Source organism: Heterocephalus glaber, unplaced genomic scaffold, assembly GCF_053883595.1.
Source record: "Heterocephalus glaber isolate CG9 unplaced genomic scaffold, H.glaber_assembly_v1.0 deba00001564, whole genome shotgun sequence".
In the NCBI taxonomy this organism is placed as follows: Eukaryota; Metazoa; Chordata; class Mammalia; order Rodentia; family Bathyergidae; genus Heterocephalus; species Heterocephalus glaber.
The window spans coordinates 20,186,154-20,210,485 of record NW_028258351.1 but is presented as its reverse complement, the minus strand read 5'-3'; the positions used below and the strand labels follow the sequence as shown (position 1 = coordinate 20,210,485).

The window sequence follows — 24,332 nt, the reverse complement described above, 5'->3', positions numbered from 1 at the left end:
CTCTGCCAGTGCAGTATTTTCACCTGCTCCCTAGGCACCTGCTTAGCTCACCTGGCACCCACAGTCACACTGTCTTTTCCCACAAAGCAAATTATTTTTCTCTTCACTCAGTAACTTTTCCAGTCTCTCAAACTTGAGAACCTTACATTCCTCCTTGACTTGGCCCTCTAATGGTTTTTCTGTCTGAGTGTTTCTGAGAGCTTCAGCTCAAATCTGCATGCAGCTCCTCGGTGACTCAGTCCCCTCCGGGTGCTGTTGTTTTCTCTCATCTAACACTGGGCTCCAGGACTTCAGGGCAGGCTCTGCTATCTGCCTGTTTCTCACCCCTTGCCCTTTCAGTCAGTTTTATGTGTGGCTGCAAGATTTGTAGTTTGTCAAAAGTGCTTCTGTCCTCCCATCACGCCTGTCTTCTGAGTCTGATACTTCATCCTCTATAGAGGACGGATCCACTTGTTCTGGGTGCTTTTCAGGCTTTTCTCTAGCATTCCACAGTGCAGCCTCTTTTCAGCTGGATGAGGTCTTCTCACACTGCCTTGGATACATCCCATCACTATAATAGTCTGATGTTCTTGCTGTTTTGATAAGAATTTCTCATCCTTCCTTGGGACCTAGTAATCTTTCAGAAGAACAAAGATCATATAGGCCTAAATTTTGTATCTTTTTTTATAGTTTCTGACAGGGTAGTCATGATTTGCAGCATCCTGGGTGTGTTTTGTGTTCTGCCTCAAAGCTTTCTCCACTATTTATTAAAACTCTCTGTCTGTTTCTCATTTTGCTGTATTACATTGTGACTGGTTTGTTTAGTTTGTACTTATTATCTTCATACCTACAGGATATGTTTCAGATGCTTAATATCTTGTATGCATATTCAAATATTTAATGAAGTTTTGTGGGGGGGTTGCTTATCTTACAATACTGGGGATTAAACCCAAGGCCTTAGCACTGAGCTATATCCCCAGCATTTAAAAAAAGTTTTTCATTTTGAAACAGACTCTCATTAAGTTGCCCAGGCTGGGCTTGGGCTTCCGCTTTTCTTGTCTCAGCCTCCCAGAGGGCTGGAATTATAGACTAATAAAATTTAATTTTACCTGTAAGGTTGCCAGAAAAATTATTTTAACAGTATTTTGCCCTCCTACTATGTGCCTGGGGGAAGACAGGAGGGCGGTATTAGTTCAGTCATCAACTTATGCAAGAACCCAATATTTGGGCTAATTTTCTGGGTATTTGAAAGTTAGCTCTTTAAGTATTTAAGTTACTGCTTCTTTGGCAAATGGGGAAAAGGGATGGTTACTTAACCTTTTCTTTTTTGATGACTTACATTTGTGAAACCTACTCATCTTTACAATTCTAGTCCTCAGAAAAGTGCCTAACACGTGATAGACACACATGTTGGAATTATTTCTGATTAAACGTATCATTATTACAGTCTATTACTGTGCCATTCATGATACAGGAAGTTTAACTGAATTTGTGTATTTTAACTTTACTGGAGCTTTGGATTTTGTTATTTTAGTCTATAATTATTTTTTCTCTCACAAAAGTGAAGTGCAGAATCTATACCTTCATGGTAAACTATGATTAATCTTATGTAGAAGTGAGATTATATTTATATATGTATAAAAATTCATTGATGTATGGTTATGACTTGTTAACTTCACTGTGTATAAATTAAATTGAGGTTGCCTTTCTTTTGCTTTTCTTATCCAAAATTGTGTGTGTTGTATGTATATATTTGTAGCTATTTGTGGTATTGGGCTTTCACAATGAGCTACACACAAAACTTGTACTTATTAATGCGGTACCATGTGTATTTTCATACACGTGTACATTGTATAATCAGATTAAACATATGTATCTCATTAGCATCACTTCTTTGTGGATAAAACATTGAATATCCTTAGGCTATGGTGGCACATGCCTGTAATACCGCACTGAGGATGCTGAGGCAGGAGGACCATCATGAGTTCGAAGCCAGACTTGGCTACATAGTGAGCTCAAGGCCAGTCTGAACTACATAGCAAGATCCTGCCCCCCCCCCAAAAAAAGGAAAAAAAAATCCTTTCTTTTAGCTTTTTGAGATAATACAGTACACGATCACTATCTAGAATCACCCTGCTGTGTAGTAGCTATGCTATTTCTATAGTCTATTTTTATTGTCTCTGGTTGTGTGTTTGTCATATGGGCAGCAGAGGGAGACTAAGACTAGTTAGACAAGAGGGTTGGTTGGGAGAAAGGGTGGGAAGCCCAGGAGCCTGTCCAAGGGTCTAAGGTGTGCATGTGTAGGACAAGGCCAAGAGTCTGAAGACTTGATGGTCAACAAGGGAGGGGCAGGGCGGGGGATTTAGCTCAGTGGTTCTGCCACCTGCCTCACAACCCCAAGGTCCCACGAGTTCAATCCCTGGTACTAAAAAAAAAAAAAAAAAAAAATCAAGGGAGGGTCAAGTCAGGAATCTGGCCTCAGGCAAACAAGGGACAAAGTTCCATCTGGCCAACTCAGATGTGAGGCATGAGCCAGCAGCCCAAATTGGTGACTTCGGGCAGGCACCCTTTGCTTTTTGTTCCCTTCTGGACCTGTAACCTAAAAGGGAGGTGCCTTTGACCTCTGAGTCTGCAGGGGTAAGTTACAGCAAGATGCAGAAGAACAGCCCAAGAGATAGTTCTGGTCACTTGAGTTTTTTGGCAGACTCTTTTCTTGTTTTAGCATTAGTAACTACAGTATTCAAAATAAAGTGGTCTCTAGAGGGCTTTCTGGTGGCAGTTGCCAAAGGTTGCAGCCCTTATGAACACAGCTGTTTGTTAGAATCCCCCTTAGTGATCCCTGGGGAAGCTGGCCATGCACTGCAGCCTAACACTCCTAATTCTGCCTTTCGTTCTCTCACTGTTAGAATTTGGTCTAATGAAATCATCTTCAATAAAAGGTCTGCTTCACATGCAGCTGAGTTCTTTCCAAATGCCTCGGTACTACAGAGGGCTGGGGCATTGCCAGCAGTCCTCACTGCTCTTGTTTTTCCATAATTCCCAGAGTCCGTTTTGAATAAGATCCTCAAAAGTCAGTCTATAATTTTAAAAATTATTATTATTATGCAGTACTGGGGATTGAACCCAGGGCCTAGCGCATGCTAAGTAAGCACTCTACCATTGAACTTTGAACTCTGTCCCAGCCTTTCTTAAATTTTGAGACAGGATCTTGCTAAGTTTTTTAGGCTTGCCTCACATTTGTGATACTATTTCAGACTCCCAAGTAGCTGCGATTGTATACTTGTGTGCCACCATGGTCAACTAAAATTTTATTTATTTTTTCTTTCTTTTTAGCAGTGTTGGGGATTGAATCTAGGTAAGGCAAGTGCTTTACCACTGACCTATACTCCAGGCCCAGTCTATGAAACTTAAAAACCTAAAAGTCGTAAATGTTCATAGTATCAATTATGCTACAGTACTTATAAGGAAAGGTTTATATCATCTAGACTAGCTGCTCTGAAAAATTACTGAGGACCTCAAAGAGCTTTAGTTTATGTGGTTTATATTTACTAATATTTATCATATTAGAAGTTAAAACAAAATTTTAAATGTTTGTTATCTTATTTTAAAATAACAGTAAGTTGTAACAAATTATCTTAACATATCTTATTTTAAAATAATAGTAAGTTGTAACAAATTAGCCTAAATAATTGTATTTATATTTATTAAAATTGTATTTATATTTATTTGTAACATCAGAGCAAAAACTTACATTTTTGTAAATGTCTTTAATATTTTAAAGATAACTGGTTTCTCATCTCTGCTTTTACATTTAACTTGTTGTAATAAGCTGTTTTGGCCAAACTATTTGAAGAAAATCCTGCCTTACACAGATAATTGTTTGGAAGAGAGGAGTATTTTAATAGCTTTTTCTGGTCATTTTGACTATCCTTTGATACTGTACCCAAACTTGACAAGTGTTATTTTTTTTTTCCCATTAAGTTTATTGGTACATTTTCCGTATAAAATACAATTACATTCATCATTGGGATCCTGGACCTTTACATGAGTATCTTGGTTCCCATTTCCCTTGCCCTCCCTTCACCCCCTCCACCCTTCCCCACTTGCAAAGATCTTGCTTCCATTTTTTTTCCTTCCATCATATTTTCTCCTTTCCCTTTCCTCCCTTCCCCTACCCCTCCCAATTCCCCCGGTCTTCTAGACCTCCCCTTCCTGCTACACAATATCAGCCATACATTTAAAAAATTACAATATTAAGATCTAGAAGACATTACCACAGATTTTACAGAATTTAGAAGGATATAGAAAGCATATTACAAAAATCCTCCTTGAAACAAACCTGACAACTTCCAAGAAGTACCTTGGAAGACAAACCAATGAAACTAACTCTGGAGGAAATAAAAAATTTGAATAGCACCTATTAAAGAAAGTATATTCCTAGCTTGAAAACAGCAGGCTCCATAAACATTTTAACTGATAAATTTTATCAAACAATTAAAGCAGAAAAAAGAAGAAACACTTCTCCCCTCATTTTAGGAACTCAATGTTGTGCTAATCCTAAAACTGGATAAAGATAATAGAAGAAAAAAGTATGAACATAGATAGAAATTTGTTTAACAAAACAAACTATTGGAAGTCAGATCTGGCATCATGTAGAAAGTGGTTTTGTTATAGGGATGGCAGTGTTGGTTCAGCATTGGAAGATCCACCCCCAAAAGTCATCCTTTTAACAGAGGAAAGGAAAAAGCCATATGATCCTGTCAGTAGTTGGAGAAAAAGTATTGGACTAAATTCTACAGCTGTTCATGGTAAAAGCTATCAGGAGCCTAGAAGCAGAACAGAAACTTCTCAACAGATTAAAGACATGTACTGCACACTTCCAGCGAGAATGCCTTATATAAATGGAGAAGATACAATGCTTTCTTCTTCAGGTGGGGAGCAAGGGCAGATATGCTTACTCTTTATCTGTCCATTAAACTTTGAAACCTAGTCCCCACCAAAATAGCCTGGCAATAAAATGACACAACTAGGATAGGATTGGCAAGGTAGAAGCAAAATCTTTCTATGTAGATGAAATGATCATCTACAGAGAAAACACTAAGAAATCTCTAGGGGCCCCTAGAACTTGTACTTGAATTTAGCAGGATTAGAAAACACAAGGTATATATAAAAATTCAGGTCTGTGTATACTTGCTATAAATGAAGAATTGGATATTGAAATTTTAAAGTTATGTAGGAGTACAAAGGACCCAGAAAAGCCAAAAACAAAAACAGTGTTGTAAGACGTTTAGTACCTAATTTTAAGACTTCTTCTAAAGCTACAGCAATCAAGGCAGTGTTGGTGTAAGGAAAGACATATAGATCATTTGAATAAAACAGAGAATCTAGAAATAGAACCACACATATATGGTCCACTGAGCTTTGAAAGATCACTTAACATTAGCATTTTATAGAATATAAACTCAATTCCAGAGCCGAGGAAGAGAGTGTTTGCAGCAAATGACACTAGAACACCTGGTATCCATATATAAAAAATTAACCTCAACCCTTTTTTTCCATACATGAAAATAACTTGAAGGGATCTATGAACCTAAATAAGAAAGCCTAAAAGTATAAAACTTCAAGAAGAAATTATAAGGGAAAATATTTATGAATTCAGGGTAGGCAGGAACTACCTAGGGTACAAAAAACATGATGTATAAAAGAAGAAAATTGATAAATGGGATTCCATCAAAATTTAGAACTTCAAATGACATCATTAAAATGAAAAGTAGTCCTTAAACAAACCATATTTACAATACATATAACCTATGACCAGAATATATAAAGAATTCTTAGAGCTCATTAATAGACAACCCAATTAAAATGTAGACGTAAGAAGATGATAAATAGCCATTATAGCACAAGGAATAGTGTGCAACTCTAGAATCAGAAAAATATTAATCAGTACAATAATAAGATTGAATTATACCCTCATTAGGGAGATGAAGTTAAAAGTTTTAAAAGCCTTGTCATGACTTTTTCTTTTTGTTGGATTCTCCCCCTTTGGGTTTAATTTGTCACGCCCAGTGGATTCATTCTGCTGGGTTTCCTGGTGTTGTGATCCTCATTGTCTTTTCCTAGGGTATTGTCTAAAATTTTTTGGAGTGCCGGTTTGGTATTCAAGAAGTTCCTGAGGTGCTCTTTGTCATGAAAGTATCTTATTTCTCCATCAATTTTTAAAGATAGTCTTGCAGGGTACATCAATCTGGGCTGGAGACTGTTTTCCTTTAGGGCTTGAAATACATCACTCCAAGCTCTTCTTGCCTTCAGGGTTTGCATTGAGAAGTCTGCTGTGATTCTGATGGGCTTTCCTTTGTATGTTATTTGTTTCTTTTCTCTCACTGCTTGTAGAATCCTGTTCCTCTGTTGGATTTCTGGAATCCTAACTATTATATGCCTATGTGTAGATTTTTTTGATTAAGGCTAGCTGGAGTCCTATATGCCTCACTTATCTGTATGTCAAGTTCCTTTCCCCTCCTTGGGAAGTCCTCTGCCATCACTTCTGTGAACAGTTTTTTTATGTCATCTGCACTCTCTCTCTCCTCATTGACTCCAATCAGTCCCATGCTATTCTTCTTTGCATCGTCTAGCAGCTGCTGGATTGATTTCCTGTGTTCCCTTACAATTTTAAAGCAATTTTTCCTTTCCTCCTCACTAATTGCAATCTTATCTTCTTTTTTTTTCTTTTCTTTTTTTTTTTTTTGGTACCAGGGATTGAACTCGGGACCTTGCACTTGCAAGGCAGGCACTGGAACCACTGAGCTAAATCCCCAGCCCTATGCAATCTTATCTTCTATATGTGAAATTCTATCCTCACATTGGTTCATTCTGCTGCGCAGACTTTCAGTGGAGTTTTTAATCTCTTGGAAATCTGTTTGTATCTGTTTTATGGATTCCATTTGTTTCCTATGTTGGGATTCCATTATGTTCCTCAGATCCTCTATTTTTTTATCTGTGTCCTCTCTAGATTTATTAATCATGTCCTGCACCATGAGCAAAATCTTTGCTGTTATCTGAGTAATTATTTCTGATTTCATTTTTCCCAGATCCTCTTTTGTTGCCAGTTCAGAGAGTCCAGGTGGTTGAGGATCAGACCGTTCCATCTCGCTTCCCATTTGGGGTTGCTGTAGGTGATCCAGAAGTCTGTTTTTGAGACTTGTTTACGTGTCTTCTCATTTCCACGGGAGGGGGTGCTTCTGACGCCCACACGGCTCACCTTCTCTGCCCTAGGAGCTTGGGATGGCAGCAGGGGAGCTTTCTTCGGGTGCTGGGACCAGCTCACCTTCTGTGCCCTAGGAGCCTGGGATGGCAGCAGGGGAACTTCCTTCCGGGTGCTGGGACCGGCTGAGCTTCTCTGCCCTAGGAGCCTGGGATGGAGGCGGGGAGCTTCCGGGTGCTGAGAGCGGCTGAGCCTCTCTGCCCTAGGAGCCTGGGATGGAGGCGGAGAGCTTCCTTCCAAGTGTTGTTTTTTAAAGATTAACTGCAATGTGGGATCTGAAACTATGTTAATGAGCTTTCTGTAACTTCTATACTCAGGAGAAAATGAATCTGAAAGGGCAAATAACATATGGTTCAGACCTTACGGTAGTCTGCTGAAGTCACGTAGCACACGTTATTTCTATTTTAAAGGTGAGGAAATTGAGTCCAGAAAAGTGCCCCTTAACAAACTCTGAGAGAGAAGTATTTGTGGTTCATAGTCAGAAGTTGGCTTTATGGGCTAAATTTAATTTGGGGGCTATATTTATTATTCAAAGATAAAGATCTGCTTAAATTCCCATATTGTTGCTGTATTCTGATTGTACCCAGACTGATAAATGCAAGGCTTTTGTTTTTTAATACTGTATTTTATGTTTTATTCTAGACTTATTCTGGACTCTTCTGTGTAGTCATAAATCCTTACAAGAACCTTCCAATTTACTCTGAGAATATCATTGAAATGTACAGAGGGAAGAAACGTCATGAGATGCCTCCACACATCTATGCTATATCTGAATCTGCCTACAGATGCATGCTTCAAGGTAATTGGAAATGCTAGAATGAAAAATATTCAGAATTTATTAAATCTTATTTAGGATTTTTTAATGTCTCAACCTAGCCTATAAAAGATTTTAATCTTTTTAAAAATTTTATTTTTCTTACTATAGAAAAATCATGAGTTCTTCAGATTAGAATAGACAATGTGGCCATATTCTGCTGGGAAGTATGTTTATTGTTTCATATCAATACTTTATATAAATTTTTATATTAAAGAGCATCTAGTTTTTATATACATTTGATCCCCACCACAAGCCAGTGTAGCTAACACTGTATTACATTAGTTTTAAAAACAAACAGGAGTGGACTGGGGATGTAACTTAGTGGTAGACCACTTGGCTAACATATGTGAGGGACTGGGTTCCATCCCTAGCACTGTACAAAAAACAAAAGCATCAAGCAGAATAATAGGAAAGGTGCATGGTTCATTGGCCAAAGAAAAATTAGTATTTTTTGTGATTTAAATTTGCATAAAAGGGATAACAAAAAACAAAAGTTAAAAAACATTGAGTTGGTTGATTGCTTTCCTTTGGATCAGAATGAAGTGCTCGCTTTGGCAGCACATATACTAAAATTGGATCAGAATGAAATAAAAGTCTAAAGAGTCCTTCACTTGAGTCATTGCTTTACACACAGTGGTTTATGGGGAGATGTTTTTGTAAGCTAAAATGCCTTGTATGGGAGAAGAAATTGGAAACATGCCCTCCTTCACTTATTGAAGCCACAGTCTCGTCTAAAAAAATATACTGTCACATTTGAAATTAGTGACCTTCTGCTCCTTAAAGTATGATAGAGAAAGGGAGATCCCAGAAGGCTAAGAACAGGCTGCCATGCATCTTTCTAATTTTTAAAGTGGAGATAATACCCCAGACCTCTGAGCTTAATGTATGTGCCAGGAAAGATTCTAGAATCTGTTAAGAGAACAGTCTTTAAAACATGAATATATTCACCACATTAGTGTAGGCTTCTTAGGAAAAGGAAACACAGTAGACGTTGTTAGCAGGCTGTTAGGACCTGTCATGGCACCCTGCCATCTCTTATGTTAGCCACAGGCCATGTGCTGAGAAGTTGCGTTAGAGGTACCAGTGAATGACTGAGGTTGGTGAGGTTTTGCCAGGATGTACACCAGAGGGCATGTATGCTCTTCAACACTTTTATCAGTATAACTGTACTTGAAGAAGTAGGGTGCATACCTGTAAAGGCTGTGGGTGACATGAAACTGATAGGGCTCATAAATACATTTGATGAAAGTACAATTTTTAAATCTTTGGATGGGATGAATGGGGAATTGAATCTAACATAATAGTTAACAGGGATAAATGTGATATCCCATTACTGGGTTACCAAACCAGCTGTGTGAATTCAGAATGAGGAAGATGTAGCCTATGAGCATATTATTATTATTAATATCATCATTGTTAGTGTTAGAACCTTAATGAACATTTATTGAAAATTACTGTGAGCCAGGCATAGGAATGCATACTATGTGTATTTATTTGTATTATTTATGCATACTGACAACCCTATCAAATAAATAAAATTATTATCTCTATTAATTAAAAATGCAACCAAAAGAGGTCTTAATTTTTTCTTATGTTTTAATTATAAGGAATGCTGTACTGGTAAAATACAGAGCTGCATAATGCATGGTAGTTGCTCAACAAGTATTTGTTGAATTCTTGACATAAACTTCATTACGAAAAAATCACATACTTAGTAAAAGCACAGAATGGTGGAATTGACACAATTAGAAACTAAAGTACTGTGTCAGAACACTAGCACACAGAACGAAAAGAAACTGATGGAACTTAAGAGTTTGTAGGAAACATAGAGTGCAGATATAGACTCTTTCATTTCCATCAAAGAAATGATAGTTTTGAAAAAGCTCACCTAGGGTGAAGAAAGACTTGGGTCATCAGATTGAAAAGTACCATGCAGGACTATTAAAAGGAAGAGACACACACCTAGTCTTCAACAGTTTGGCAGATAGGTCAGAATTACATGATCTCCATGGAAAGGGAATCATTAGCATCAGACTTCTCATTAGCAGTACTGTGTTTAGAAACTGAATGCAGTAACATTGAATCCCCCATAATTATCTGAGGTCACCTAGACCCCACAATCCAGAGCCACCACCATGTGGCTTGCTCTTGACATCTTACCATGACCTCCACCCTAGCCATCTTCCTTTTGGTAGCAGGCAGCCAGAACTGCTACTAACCTCTGGTAACCTAGACACAGAACAAAAAATAACTCCAGGAGCCACCATGAATATTTAAGACCTGAGATTCTACCGTCTTCCTGCAGTCTTAGAATGAAAGTCAACGCCTCTGTTCTCTTTTGTTTCCTGGTCTCAGTTGTGTTTCCATCATACCATGTGCTTTTTCATTTTTGCCTTAGGGTAACTACCACTCTTTGATGTACAAACTGCCCTATAGATTCATTGGATGAATTTCTTTTTCTCCAGGCTTTTACTGAAACTTGGCTTTCCCCTTAGTAAGGGATTTGAGCCCACTCAGTGAAGATTGCATCATCCCCCAAATCATCCTGGGATATGCGGTGTGACCTTGCTTGCCCTGCAGCTGCTAAACCTTCACCCCTTTGCTTCGGTAGAGGAGCGGTATCCCCTTCACCTGCACTCATCAATTTTTAGCAGCCTGCTTTCTGGTTCCTCTCCTCACTCCTTGATGCCTCTGGCCTCTAACACATCATTTTCTCTCTGCCTCAAGATTTGCTATGACCAGCTAAATGGATGCATATTGAGGCCATACTCTTAAGTGAAATAAATAGGACACGTGTAAATACCGAATAGTTTCTCTAGTGTGAGAAACTGAAAGTGTAAATAAGGATTAAAACGATTAAAACAAATAATTGATAATTTGAATTAGGAAGAAAAGGTCCAAAGGGGTAGGGGAAGTGGGAGGGGAAGGGGAAAGGAAAGTAGAGAAAGGAAAAATTATGAGAAAAGAAAAAAATGGAAACGGAATCTATGTAAATAGGGAAGGGCGCACAGGTAATGGGGAAAAAAATCAGAACCAAGATACATCATGTACAGATACAACCACCCAATGATAAATGTAAATGTATACCTAAAATGTACTAATAAAAGAATTTAAGCAAAAAAAAAAAAAGATTTGCCATAACCCTGTGTTGCGTCCTAGTTTTTCATGAACAATCCAGTGTCTGGATGTTACTTATGCCACTAGTTTATATAGTCCCATAAATATTGCTATCTTTTGAAATTACCTGATTTTTCAAATACTATTTCAGAAATTCTGTGACAGTGTCCTCCCATATTTGTTGTCTAATCCAGAAGTTTCCTGAAGTGTTCTTTGCCTCCATGTGGATCCCCAGTCTATTGGTTGTTTTACTTTCCCTATATATATTAACAATGCCCCTTTCACTTTCTTCTACATTTAGTTTAGAGTCATGATCTTATTTCAGCATCCTTCTGTCCTTATCCTGTTCTTTTTTTGCTCCTTTGGCAAAGTGTTCATGCTGGGTGAATTAAGGTGTTCGTCTTCTTTAGTGCCTTTATTTGGGATGCTGATGCTTCTGGAGTTAGTTCACAAGCTGAACAGATTGATACTGCTGTGATTTCATAACCATAAGCCCTGATACTGCTCTTAACATGACTTGCCAGTCCTACCTTGTTTTTCTAGTGGGATAATTGTTTCACTGTCCATAATGACAACTCCAGATCTCTTCATGCTTCAGATCTCTGGGTTCCTACATGGTTCTCTGCTCCCCAGCTGGTAGTTTCTCATTCCACAGAGAAATTAGAAGCCATTAGAGAGGAACTTGCCCCGCTTCTTGAGCCAGATTTATAGAGCATCCACTCTTGTATCCACTCCTGTCCGAGGCCAGACTTCCCAGTTCCTTCATTGCTGATATTGATCACATCTCTTTCAGTCTTTCAGGATTCTCAGTGTTGATTATTCTGAGATGTGACTGTATCTTCTACCTTTTTATTTATAGGCTTCTAACATTGGCATTAAATTTACTAGTCTTTCCCATTGCCTCAAAAAAGAACGTGCTCTTTCCTTTAACATTCAGGTTTTTGAAACAGGGTGTATAGGTATGTAGGCAAATATGGTTGATGTTAAGAGCTTATGAAAATGCTCTCAGGGAGGTTTTAGCTGAGAGTGAGGAGGAGGGAGGGGAGATTAGAGGTAGAAATAGTGTGACATGGTCATCTAGGAGAGACAGGTGATACTTGGTTATGTACCACTATCATTGCGCCAAATATCTAAACCAGTAGCTATTAGAAATACAAGGAGAATGTGAACCACCGTAACAGGAGAAAAAAAGATTATAAATGGAGACTTAACATGCTTTTCTCAGAATTTGACACATTAAGGTGGGGGGATATAAAAATGCAATTTAACACAATTTAGGAAGTTTTAATTGAAAGATGTGCATATAGTACTGCTGCCCATCAAGCAGAGAACACATTTGCAAAGTTGGCATAAATTCTGTAGTATACCAGTGAAAAATCTCAGTTCCTATAAGAAAACAATCATAGGCTACATTCTCTGACCATAGTGTAGTGTAGTAAGATATAATATTAACAATGAAAAGATTTCCAACTGGGTTAGTTTTTATGGTAGTGTGTTTGTTGGGTACTTTCTGGTTTTGCTATTAGTCATTAAGCTATATGGCTTTTTTGGTGAAAGAGGAAATAAAAACGTAATATATTCTTTAGAAATTAACAAATCAGATATAAACATATATCGGTTATGGCAAGTCACATTAAGAAACAATTCATACTTACAGTGTTTTTATTAGTAAACAGAAATTTGTAGAGGAGTTAGGCCTTTTACTCAGCAAGATAGTTAAAAGGCAACTTTATGATAATTTACAAGCTTTTCTGTGTGTCACTTCCCAATAAAATCAACTAAAACAATAGGAAAAATGGATAGTTATTAATGGGTTGGGACAAAGTACATTCTTTCATAGAACTATTCAGTACAACTAACACCTTGTTCCCTGAAAATACCATAAAATAAACAAATATTTGGCAAATATGACCAGGTAAAGAGAAATCTTAGGAATGATAATGGTTATACAACACCACAAACAAAGATAAATAAACTAAACCAGAAGAGAGCCAATGGGGGAATCTGAAGAAATTGTCTAAAATTTATCTTTGTATCTTGAAGATACAAAGCCCAAACAATTTTGGAGGTAATGTTTGTCAGATCTTAACTACTAGGTGATTCCTATGTTATCTAAATGGATTTAAGCCACTAACAGTGCAGAATAATCTGTATAACCTCAAAATTACAATTTGTCAGTGAAATTTAAACAGCTTAAATTATTTTTTACTTTTTTATTAAATATGTGAAGATAGTTAAAACAACAAATACACAGTAGGATAAAGCTTATTATGTGATTGAAAAAACAGGAAATACCTGTTCTACCCTTCCCACCCTGGATTCCTTGTTTAGAGGAAAGTACAATTTATCTACATATGTGTACATATTTGTAAGTAACAAGCCTATGCCATTTTTCTTTCATTTTTATTTCTGTCATTATCTGTATAAATGAATTTTAACTCACTTAACCTTCTGATAGAAATTAAATCACTTGATTTGGATTTTAGTAGTCAATATTTAAATAATTTGTCCTATGATTGCATTTCCTTTTGTATATAATTTGCTATTTTTCCTAAGGCTAGCAGTTCTCCTATTTTGAGAACAGGGCAGTTTTGTGATTGCCTGCATTAATCTGACAATACTATGCATCTTCTTCTAATACATAGAAATCATTACGTAATGTCCTCTGTCTTTCACCCTTGGAGACACACCTGCAACCCTCTGTCCACAAGTCTGGGCTTGTTGCTCCTTGGGCTTGCCTTCTCCTACACTCTAGAGATTCCTTTTGCTTCTTTCTTTCACTCTGGCTGTATTTCTTAATGGACAGATTGGATATGCTTGGAATTTAACCTTGAGTACTTTCTGACACACACTGGAAACAACCAGTCACTCTATAGTGATGTAAAGGATGCCTCCTCTGTGTAGTAAATGCTGAGCAGCTGTATTGAAAGATGTCTGACATACTGAATGCTCCCCTAGTGTAATAGGGACACATACTGTGCTCTTTTTTTTTTTTCTTTTTCCTGTACCAGGGATTAAACTCAGGACCTTGCGCTTAGGAGGTAGGCACAGAGCCACTGAGCTAAATTCCCGACCCACTACACTCATTTTTAAGAATAAGCATTTTAAGAATAGGATTGAGAGCTGAGCATGGCAGCATATGCCTATAATCCCAGCACTTGGAGGCTGAGGCAGGAGAATCACCACAAGTTCAAGATCAACCTGAGCTACATAGTGAGACCCTGTCTCAAAAAAAAAAATAGGATTGGTATGAATCAAAATGTGAACCTTGACAAGTAAAGGTTGATGGGGGAGGATGAAAAAGGATTATGTGCCATATGTGTATGTATCAACTCCCCACAATGAATCTGTTCATTATGTATCTCAAACATATACTAATAAAAAACTTTTAAAAAATTGTTTGAAATGAGGTGTAAGTTTTCTACATTAGGAGAAATAAAAACAAGGAAAATAAGCCATCCCGCTATTGAAACACCAAGAAATATTTTCGAAAGTCTGAAAACGTGTGACACCATATGTAACATTTATAACAATAAATATTAATACCTTTAACATCCTGTAAGAGACAGCCTAATACAATCATATGTCATTTACAAAAAAGACAACTCAAAATAACGAAATAATAAAAGTTTAAGGCAGGGCTGAGGATTTAGCCTATAGTTTCTGCCGTCCCCCTTGCTAGCGCAAGGTCCTGAGTTCGATCCCCAGTACCCTCCAAAACAAAAAAAGTTTAAGGATGGGCAGATACCATAGCCAATTCTATACAAAAAGAAAGCACCCAACTAAAGTAAACTTAAAAACAGAAACAGGAACAAAGAGCATCATTTTATGTCAGGAAAATGAATATTTCATAATGAATTGTAGTTTCCTTGGTTCTGTGTATGGAATCATCCACTGTGGAAATACAAGACAAAAGGCAAGATCACTCATCCTGTAAAATTCTAAGATATAGTAAAACCCTTCCAGTGACATTTTTGTCTCATTGGACGGACAAAAAGTAAAAACAGTATCAAGTAGTGATAAATGCTATGAAGAAAACTAAGAAATGAGGTCATGCAGGGTGTAAAGATTAGAGAAGGAATAAAACTGATTTCATAGGGTGATTAGTTAAAAGTATAAAAATCAGTAGCTTTCTTATGTATTGCCAGTTACTATAACCAAAAATAAATAAATGCTAGGAATAAATACTATAGTTTTGCCCTTTCCAGAATGTCATAATCATCCACAATTCAGCCTTTTGAGTGTGACTTCTCTCATTCGCGTTCTGCATTGAGATCATTTACCAGTAGTTCTCTCCTTTCTGGCCCTAAATAGTGTTTCATTGTATGCATGTTACATGGTTTGTTCATCTTTCACCATCTGAGAAGATTGTTTCCAAGTTTTAGTAATAGGTTAAATTATGTGAGTAAAGTTTTCATTTCACCTGAGTCAATTGTAGGCATAGGATTGTTGGATCACACAGTAGGTATATGCTTGACTTTGTAAGAAATTCCCAAACTGTTTTCCAAAGCAGCTTTGTTAGTTGACATTCCTACCAGCAACAGATGAGCTCTAGTTTTTCTGAATCTTTATCAGTATTTGGTATTGTCAGTTAAATTGTTGCCTTTCTAACAGGTCTGTTATGGTTTCTCATTGTGTTTTTAAGTTGCATTTCTCTTATGCATCTTTGATATACTTACTTGACATTTCTATATCATAGGTGTTATCAAAATCTTGACCTTTTTAAATTTGGATAGTTTATTTTCTTATTGTTTAGTTTTGAAAACTGTCCTTGCCAGTTACACATCCTGTATTAGATAAGTAATTTGCAGTTTTTTCCTTCCAATTATACACATTTTGAATTAATTTTTCAAGGTATGGATTGAGGTTCGTTTGTTCTGCATGTGGCTATCAAATTGTCATAGCACTGCTTGTTGAAAACACTATTTGTTTCTCCAATAAATTACCTTTGTACCTTTGTTGAATATCACCAAAGCCTGTTGTGGGATTCTCTATTTTTTTAATCCATATGTTTATCTTTTCATCAGTATCTTACTGACTTGATTAATTGTAGCTTCATAATAAATCTTGAAATCAAATAGTGAGTCTTCCATCATTGTTCTTTTAAAAATTGTTTTGTCTCTTCTAATTCCTTTGGTTTTCCACATATATAAATTTTAAAGTCAGTTTATCAGTTTCTTCCCTCCCTCCCAAAATCCTGCTGACATTTTGATTAGATTGCATTAAATCTGTAAGTCATTTGTTTGGTGCAGAATTAACAATATTCAGTCTTCCAATTCATAAGCAGTTTTTTTATTAGTGTTTGTAATTTTTAGCACACTTCTCTTACACACATTTTTTTAGACAAATATTTGAGTGTGGCTAAACATTTCATATTTTTTAGTTTTAAGTGAAACTTTTGAAGTTTTAATTTCCAATTATCACTTTATATATAGAAGTAGGATTTGAAAAATATATTAACTTTTTTTGTGGGGGGGGTACAGGGATCAAACTCAGGACCTTGCAATTGCAAGGCAGGCAGCGGCACCATTGAGCTAAATCCCCAGCCCCTTTATATTAACTGTTTTTATATTAACTTTTTAATGTCTGTGTTAAACTAATTTATTCTGGGAGATTGATTTTCCTTTAAATTCTTTCAAATTTTCTGTCAAGACAATTATTCCTTCTTGAAGAGAGAGTTGTTATTTACACCTTCCAAATTTATGCCTTTTTTTTCTTGCTTTGCAGTGTTAAATAAAAATGATAAGAACAGACATCTCTGTCTTGTTCCTGGTCTTAGAGATACATTATAGACAGCTAAGTTAGGTAAAAATATTATAGGCAGATAGGGCTGGGCCTTTGAGAGAGTCAATACAAAAGATAAAAACACATTACAACTGTAGCCAGAGGCACATCAGTTGGAGGCCAGGCCTCAAGATAAAAACAAAATGACCAGGCCTACATACTTCCCCAAGATATGTTGTATTGGCATTATCATTTAATTGTAGAAACTGTCTGATTTCTTCTTTAATTTCATCTGTGACCCATTGGTTGTTCAGGAGGGTGTTGTTTAATTTCCAAGTGTTTATGAAGTTCTTGTGGCTTCTTTCGCCATTGATTTCCAATTTTATTGTACTATGATCTGAAAATATGCATAGGATAATTTCATTTCTTTTGATTTACTTAAGCATGTTCTATGAGCTAGTATGTGGTCTGTTTTGGAGAATGTCCCATGTGCAGCTAAGAAGAATGTGTATTCTAATGTTGTGGGATAGAATATTGTGTAGACATTTACTAAATCCATTTGTTCAAAAGTTTAGTTCAGGGCTGGGCATTTAGCTCAGTGGTTCCGCTGCCTGCCTCACAAGCTCCAGGTCCCCGGTACCAAAAAAAAAAGCTTGGTTCAGTTCTGACATTTCTTTGTTGATTTTTCATCTGGTTGATCTGTCTATTTGTGATAGTGGGGTATTGAGGTCCACCATTACAATTGTATTAGTACTCATTTGATTTTTCATGTCTATTAATATTTGTTTTATATAATTGAGTGCACTGCTCTTTGCTGCACATGATTGTTATCTCTTCCTCTCAGATTGATTGTTCCCTTTACAAGGATATAGTGACCTTCTTTGTCTCTCTTAGTCCTGACTTGAAGTCTATTTTGTCTACAAATAGAATAGCTCCCCTTGCTTTTTTCTGGGTTCCTGTCACATGCAATATTGTTTTCCATCCTTTGACTTTCGGTCTGTGAATTTCTTTTTGAATAAAATGGGTTTCTTATATGCAGCATATTGTTGGATCTTGCTTCTTGATCCATTCTGCCAGTCTGTTTCTTTTGATTGGTGAATTGAGACCATTAACAATGATTGTTATAGCTGAATGTATTGACTTATCCCTGTCATGTTATTTTCCTGTTGTTGGCTCTTTCTTTCCTCCTAATTTCTTGCCTTTCCTGGTGGATTCATTCTCTTGGGGTTCATGGAGTTGTAATCCTTGTCATCTCTAGAACTTACAGCCTATTTCTCAATGGAGAGGAAAACTCGTCATCTGGCTTTGCGGAGAAGGCGCCACCTTACACTTGTAGTACATTATCTCTACCATGTGCTAGGATATCACACTTAAAAGGACAAAAAAATGTAAAATACTTGAATGAGCTTGTATTATAACATTAATATTATTGAGAGTATCTACTTCCCAGGCTGAAGTGATTCATTCATTATTCTAGTCCTGCTTTAGTCCTTTGTAATTTGTAGTAATTATGCTTTTCTTTTTAATACAAAAAAGTGTGTATAAAAAAAAATCCTTGTCATCTCTTTCTAGAATATCCTTCAGAATACTTTCGAATGCTAGTTTTGTGTTCATAAATTTCTTCAGGTGTTCTTTGTCATGGAAGAATCTTACTTCTCTATCAATTTTAAAAGATAGCTTTGCAGGGTACATCAATCTGGATTGGACGTTGTTTTCCTTTAGGGCTTGAAATACTTCACTCCAAGCTATTCTTGACTTGAAGGTTTGTGTTGAGAAGTCTGCTGTGATTCTGATGGGCTTTCCTTTATAGGTGATTTTGTTTTTTTCTCTAACAATTTTTAATATTTTATTCTTGTGTTGAATTTCTGGAATCTTCACTATTATATGCCTTGAAGATTTTTTTTTTTTTGATCATGGCTAATTGGAGTTCTATGTGCCCCACTTACCTGCATGACAAATTCTTTTTCCCTGTTTGGGATGTTTTCTGCCATTATTTCTGTGAACAGGGTTTTTTTTAATGTCATTTGTGCTGTCTCCTACTTCTTCATTGACTCCCATCAATCTTAGGTTATTCTTCTTTGCATCATCTGCAGCTGCTGGATTGATTTCTCATGGTCCCTTGTTCTTTTGGTTTTTTTGGTACCAGGGATTGAACTTGGGACCTTGCACTTGTGAGGCAGGCAGCGGAATCATTGAGCTAAATCCCTGGCCCCTCCCTTGTTATCTTTGAAGAAATCTTTCTTTTTATGATCTCTAACCACAATCCTGTCTTCTATATCTGATATTCTGTCCTCACATTGGCTCATTCTGCTGTGTATACTTTCAATGGAATTTTTAATCTCCTAGATCTGTTTGAATCTGTTTTATGGGTTCCATTTCTTTCCTATGCTGGGTGTTCATGGTTTCCATCATTTTCCTGAGTTCTTTTATTTTTTTATTTTTATATGCTTTAGAGTTACTAAGCATGTCTTTCATTTTGGTCACCATCTCTGTAAGTATCTGAGAAATTATTCCTGATGTGAATTTTTCTAGAGCCTTGTTTACCTGTTTTGTTACTTCTGTTACCATTTCAGAGAGTCCAGGTGGGTGGCTTTCATATTATTCCACCTCATTGCCTCCTGAGTTTGCTTTTAGTAAGCTGAAAGTCTAGGGGGTTGCATCTTGTTTAAATGTCTTATCATTTTCCTTTTATTTTTTATTTTTTAGGGCCAGGGATTTAGCTCAGTGGTTCTGCCACCTGCCTCACAAGCACAAGGTCCTGAGTTCAATCCCCAGTACCAAAAAAAAAAAAATCCCTGTTTTTTAGTTTAATTCCTGGTTGATGATTGTAGATTGCATATGGCAAGTAGATTTATTACCAGTATTCAGAACCCTTAGGAAATGACTACTTCTTAGAGGTGTCTTCCAGGTGCAGCTGGCTTTTGGGTTTTGAGTCTGTTGCAAGATCCTGCCACTTCAATTTATTGGGTATGGGAAGTTTCTACCTACTTGGACCAGCTCCTGGTTCTTTGGCACTGGCCTATAGTATTTTTTAAGACCCTTGGGCAATCTCAGTCTTGGTGTACCAGGAAGAACAAGCAATTAGCACAATTATGTCACCTTGGCTAAAGTAGTACAATCAGCAATAACAATAGCTTCAAACACAGCCTAAAAATGACAAACTGTAGTAACGAGATTTGCCACCTTTAACCATCTAAACTAGATTTATGGTTATATAACTAAATCTACAATGAGCCAGAAAATTGTGTGCAATAATTAGGCCCTCAATATGGCAATTTTACTTGAAGGGGAGAAGATTTAGAAGGGGTTGAGGGGGGTAAATAGAGAACTAGAAGAACAGTTTAGAAGCAGGGCTGAAGGACAAAGGATCATACAAACTTTGGGAAACTGGGGAAGACAAGAGGGAAAGACAGAAGGAAGAAGTAACAACAGAACAGGACAACCACCACAAAAACCTAGAAACCATGTTCACACTCATGTAAAAACAAGAAAAAAATAAAACAGAACAAGAATAAAAACCAGAAAAGAGAAGAAAAAAAAAAAAAAAGGGCTGGGGATTTAGCTCGATGGTGCTGCTGCCTGCCTCACAAGCGCAAGGTCCCAAGTTTGATCCCCGGTACCAAAAAAAAAAAAAAAAAGAAGGGGGAAAAAAGGTCCAATTCAAGGTATGTCTCTGCTGTTACTGGTAGACAACATAAGCAGAGTCCAGATCTGAGTTATTTAATCCTAGCAAGCCAGCCTTTGGTTTATGGTGGGGTAGTAGATAATCCCAGCAAGCCTGGACCTTTAGTTTTGCTATGAGGCTGGAACCAGATTTGCTGAGTCTGCCACAGTCCATGTGCTTCCTGCCTGCTTGAACTCCGATGCCTGACCTCCTGCGGACTTGAATTTAGCCCCTTCACCGTGACACTGGGAACCACTAGATGGAGCTGGCCTGTAGCTGTTCTGAGTTGCGAGCTCAATTGGCCACTCTCCAAGATGGCTACCGGCCAGCTGCTCTCTCGTGGATGATGTCTGAGCCCAAATAACTTACCAGCCACTGCAGTCCACTGCATCCACTGCTCTATTCCACTGGTGCTTTTACCATGTGTCTTCAAATTTGACCTGCGCTTCCCATGCTGTGTGTCTGGACTCTGGGACAAAGTGCTGCCTGGCACCTCCCTCTTTTTCGTTGAAGCCTCTCTCTTGGTTCTCCCCGTGGACTTCAGCTCTTGCTACAGATCCTTCCTGCTCCCAGGGACCCATGTTCCTCCTTCTCACACTGCTGTATTCCAATGTCAGGACACCAAATCCTGGAGAGGTTCTTTGCTGCTTACCACTCCACCATCTTCCTGGAAATTGATACTTCCGCAAAGGATGAGATAAGTAGTAACACTTGGTCTAATGAAGTCTAGATAGACATCAGTCACCTCAGTAGGTGATCAAGACCCTCAGACCCATCCCCTTCCTAGAAAGTTCTTTGTTCTTTCCATATACACTTGCTGCATGACCTGTTTCTCCATTGGATCACTGTTACCTAAGCCACTGTACTTATAGCCTTATTGATTGGTTATAGCTTTAATCCACATTGTACCCACATAGTTGTGTTTTATAAAACTTCCCCTGAAAAGTGGGGTCCAGGCAACCCATTCAGGATCCCTCCTGCCTCTCAGGAGCTGTATCTCTCAATAAATACTTCTTACTCTTAACCTCCATTGTTCCTTAGAAATCATTCTTTGATTTTGGAGAGTATAAACTCAGTATATCTGACATCTAACAGGTTGAGAGTTAAAATATTTCCTCTATATCATTCTTAGAGGTCCAATATCATTCCTATATTTTGGAGGTTCCACTGAGATAATTGAAAGGAGGTAAGAATTTGCTTTTGTTTCATGGATTCTGGATTGTGAGTTGCTTAGGTAATCAAAAAAAATTACCATCCTTGTTTGTCAATTGCTTACACCTTAAATTCCTTATCTTCTTTATGCATTGTTTTTGTTAAAATGGTGATAAATTTAAATTGAGAATATGGAAAGATCATGATGGGACATTTTACATTTGCAAGCAAGGTCTTGTATTCCTGTTTTATATTTGCTGCATTTGGACTTACTAATTGTTCTTTACTTGACTTATTTGACCTGTTTGACTGCTGTGGTTTGTTATCTTAGGGCTTAAAAAAAGTAATGTTAGAGTGCCCCCTAGCAGACTTTGATGCTAACTAAAATGTGAATTTATGAAATGCTATAAAATGGGTCTTTTCATGAAATCTAATTCAAATTTAGAAAATATACATGCCTATTAATAAACCACAAGACTCCAGGCACTAAAAGGCAATAGGCCAGTGGCTGTTCTTAAGAATTAGAGGACAGGTTTCACTGTGTCAGACTGGCCTCAATCCCCCTCTGCACTCCAGAGGGAATATCAAGCCTGTTCTGCCTCAGTTTTCTTTCTGGACTGATCTTCTGCTGGTGAGTAGGCAGTCTTAGCTCTTGAGATTCCCCATTCTTGCCTTTCCAGGCTGAGAATGATTACTCATGGGCAAGTTATCTCAATAACTCACTGTGAACATAAGAAAAAAAGACTTAAACATGTCACCTCGGGAGATGCCTTGAGGATATAGAAATCAAGTAAAATTAAGGGGATGCCAATTCTTCCTCTTGTTTCAGATGGGAGACTCAATGCCAACATCTCTTACTCCTTTAAAATGTATTCTTAAGCACTAGAGAATGTTCAACCCTTACATGTTTAAAAAAAAGGAGCCATTTAATATTTTTCTGCACCCACACATGGCCTCCCTATCCCCTAGAGCCAAAATATAATGTAGAGAAATATTTAGTATGATATTATTTCACAACTAGAATTATACTATAAGAAAGAAGAAAAATGGTCAAAATTACCTTATGTTCAGACTTTTTTTGCATTAGGAGATAAACCTTATTTGTGTTCAAATATAAATATAAGCCACAGAGAATAACTGGCCATACCCGTGTTCATGTCTTTTTCTCTTAGTGACCTCACAGATCAAACAAGATCTAAGAAAGTTTTTAGCTGACCCTGATAAATACCTTGAGATCTTTAAAAGACTTACTCAAACCTATAAACTAGACTAGAAAGATACAGTGTTACTTTGAAATCAAACATTGACTTCTAATGAGAGACAAGCAGCATTACAAACTGCTATTACATTTAAAGATAAATATTACATTAATTTTAAAGGTCAGAAGACGGGCAGGCAGGGGCACAGCCAATTCCTACTAAAGCACAAGCAGTCCCTATACAAGAGCCCTACTGCCTGCCAACCAGACAGGAGATTGAAATAAGAGACATTTTCAGACATATATTCTTAAAGGTTTAATAAGGATAAAAACTAAGCCCTCCAGTTATTTTAAATTGTCAACTATTCATCAGGAAAAAGATAAGAACCCCTCTGCCTTCTTAGATCGTTTACAAAGGCATTGGTAAAACATACATCCCTAGCTCCTAATTCAATAGAAGGACAGATTATTCTTAAAGACAAATTCATTACCCAGTCAGCCCTAGATATTAGGAAAAAGCTGCAAAAAATGGCTTTTGCTCCAGGTACCTCATTTTATACTCAAGGCCAGGAAGAGGCAAAGGGGAGGAAAAAAAGAGACCAAGAAAATATGTCTGCCTTTGTTATGGGCTTAAAAGAAATAGACCCTAAGTCTGATTCTTGGGGCTCCAGAAAGAGCTCAGTGACTAAACTCACTTGCTACTGCTGAGGAAAGCCAGGCTACCTTAAGAGGGACTGCCAGTAGAGGCCTCCTGGGCTATGCCCTGATTGCAAAGGTGACCACTGGAAGTCAGACTGCCCTCTGAGGCAGAAGCCCCAGAACTCAGACCTATCTTGCCAGCTGATCCAGCAAGACTAAAAGGCCCCATAGCACTCTCTGCCTTTTCCCTCTGGCTAGACTGTCATCTCTACAGAGGAGCCCAGGGTAACCATGACTATAGTGGAAAAAGAAATCAGCCTATTTCTGGACAGTGGTGTGTGTCTCTTGCTCCTTCATTTGAATCATGGCCTTCCTTCCATCTGTCATACCTCCATAGAGTCACTAGAGAGGAAATAACTCACTATTTCCTACTACCCTTAGGCTCCAACTGGGATAGCTTTCTCTTCACCCATTTCTTTTTAATTATGCCTAAAAGTTCAGTTCCCCTCCTGGGGAGAGATATCTTACCTTGCTTAAATACTATAATATACATACATTCAAGTCAAGTATGTTCCCTCCCCCTCATGGAGACAAAAATAAATCCTAAAGTATGGGCAACTAAAGGTAAAATAGGTAGAACAATACAGTGAGCTCTGCCAAAAAAACAATCCTTAACCGGACCATAGCCCCTCCAGGTATATAGAGATATGGTAAATACCCTAGAGAAGATTGGCAGCTTGATTTTACTCATCTGCCAAAGAGTAAGGACCTCCGATACCTA

The 24,332-nt window shown here is 37.5% G+C and overlaps 1 protein-coding gene across 13 annotated transcripts in view; it reads left to right on the top strand.

Annotated features, from left to right (window-relative positions):
• Myh10 (myosin heavy chain 10) overlaps positions 1–24,332 on the top strand; it is a 151,468-nt gene that overhangs the window by 18,679 nt on the left and 108,457 nt on the right. For all 13 annotated transcript variants that reach the window (XM_021238035.2, XM_004857505.4, XM_021238036.2 and 10 more), the window contains one exon: positions 7,883–8,039. In XM_021238035.2, coding sequence (XP_021093694.1) covers positions 7,883–8,039 — 157 coding nt within the window. The remainder of the gene's footprint in view (positions 1–7,882; positions 8,040–24,332) is intronic.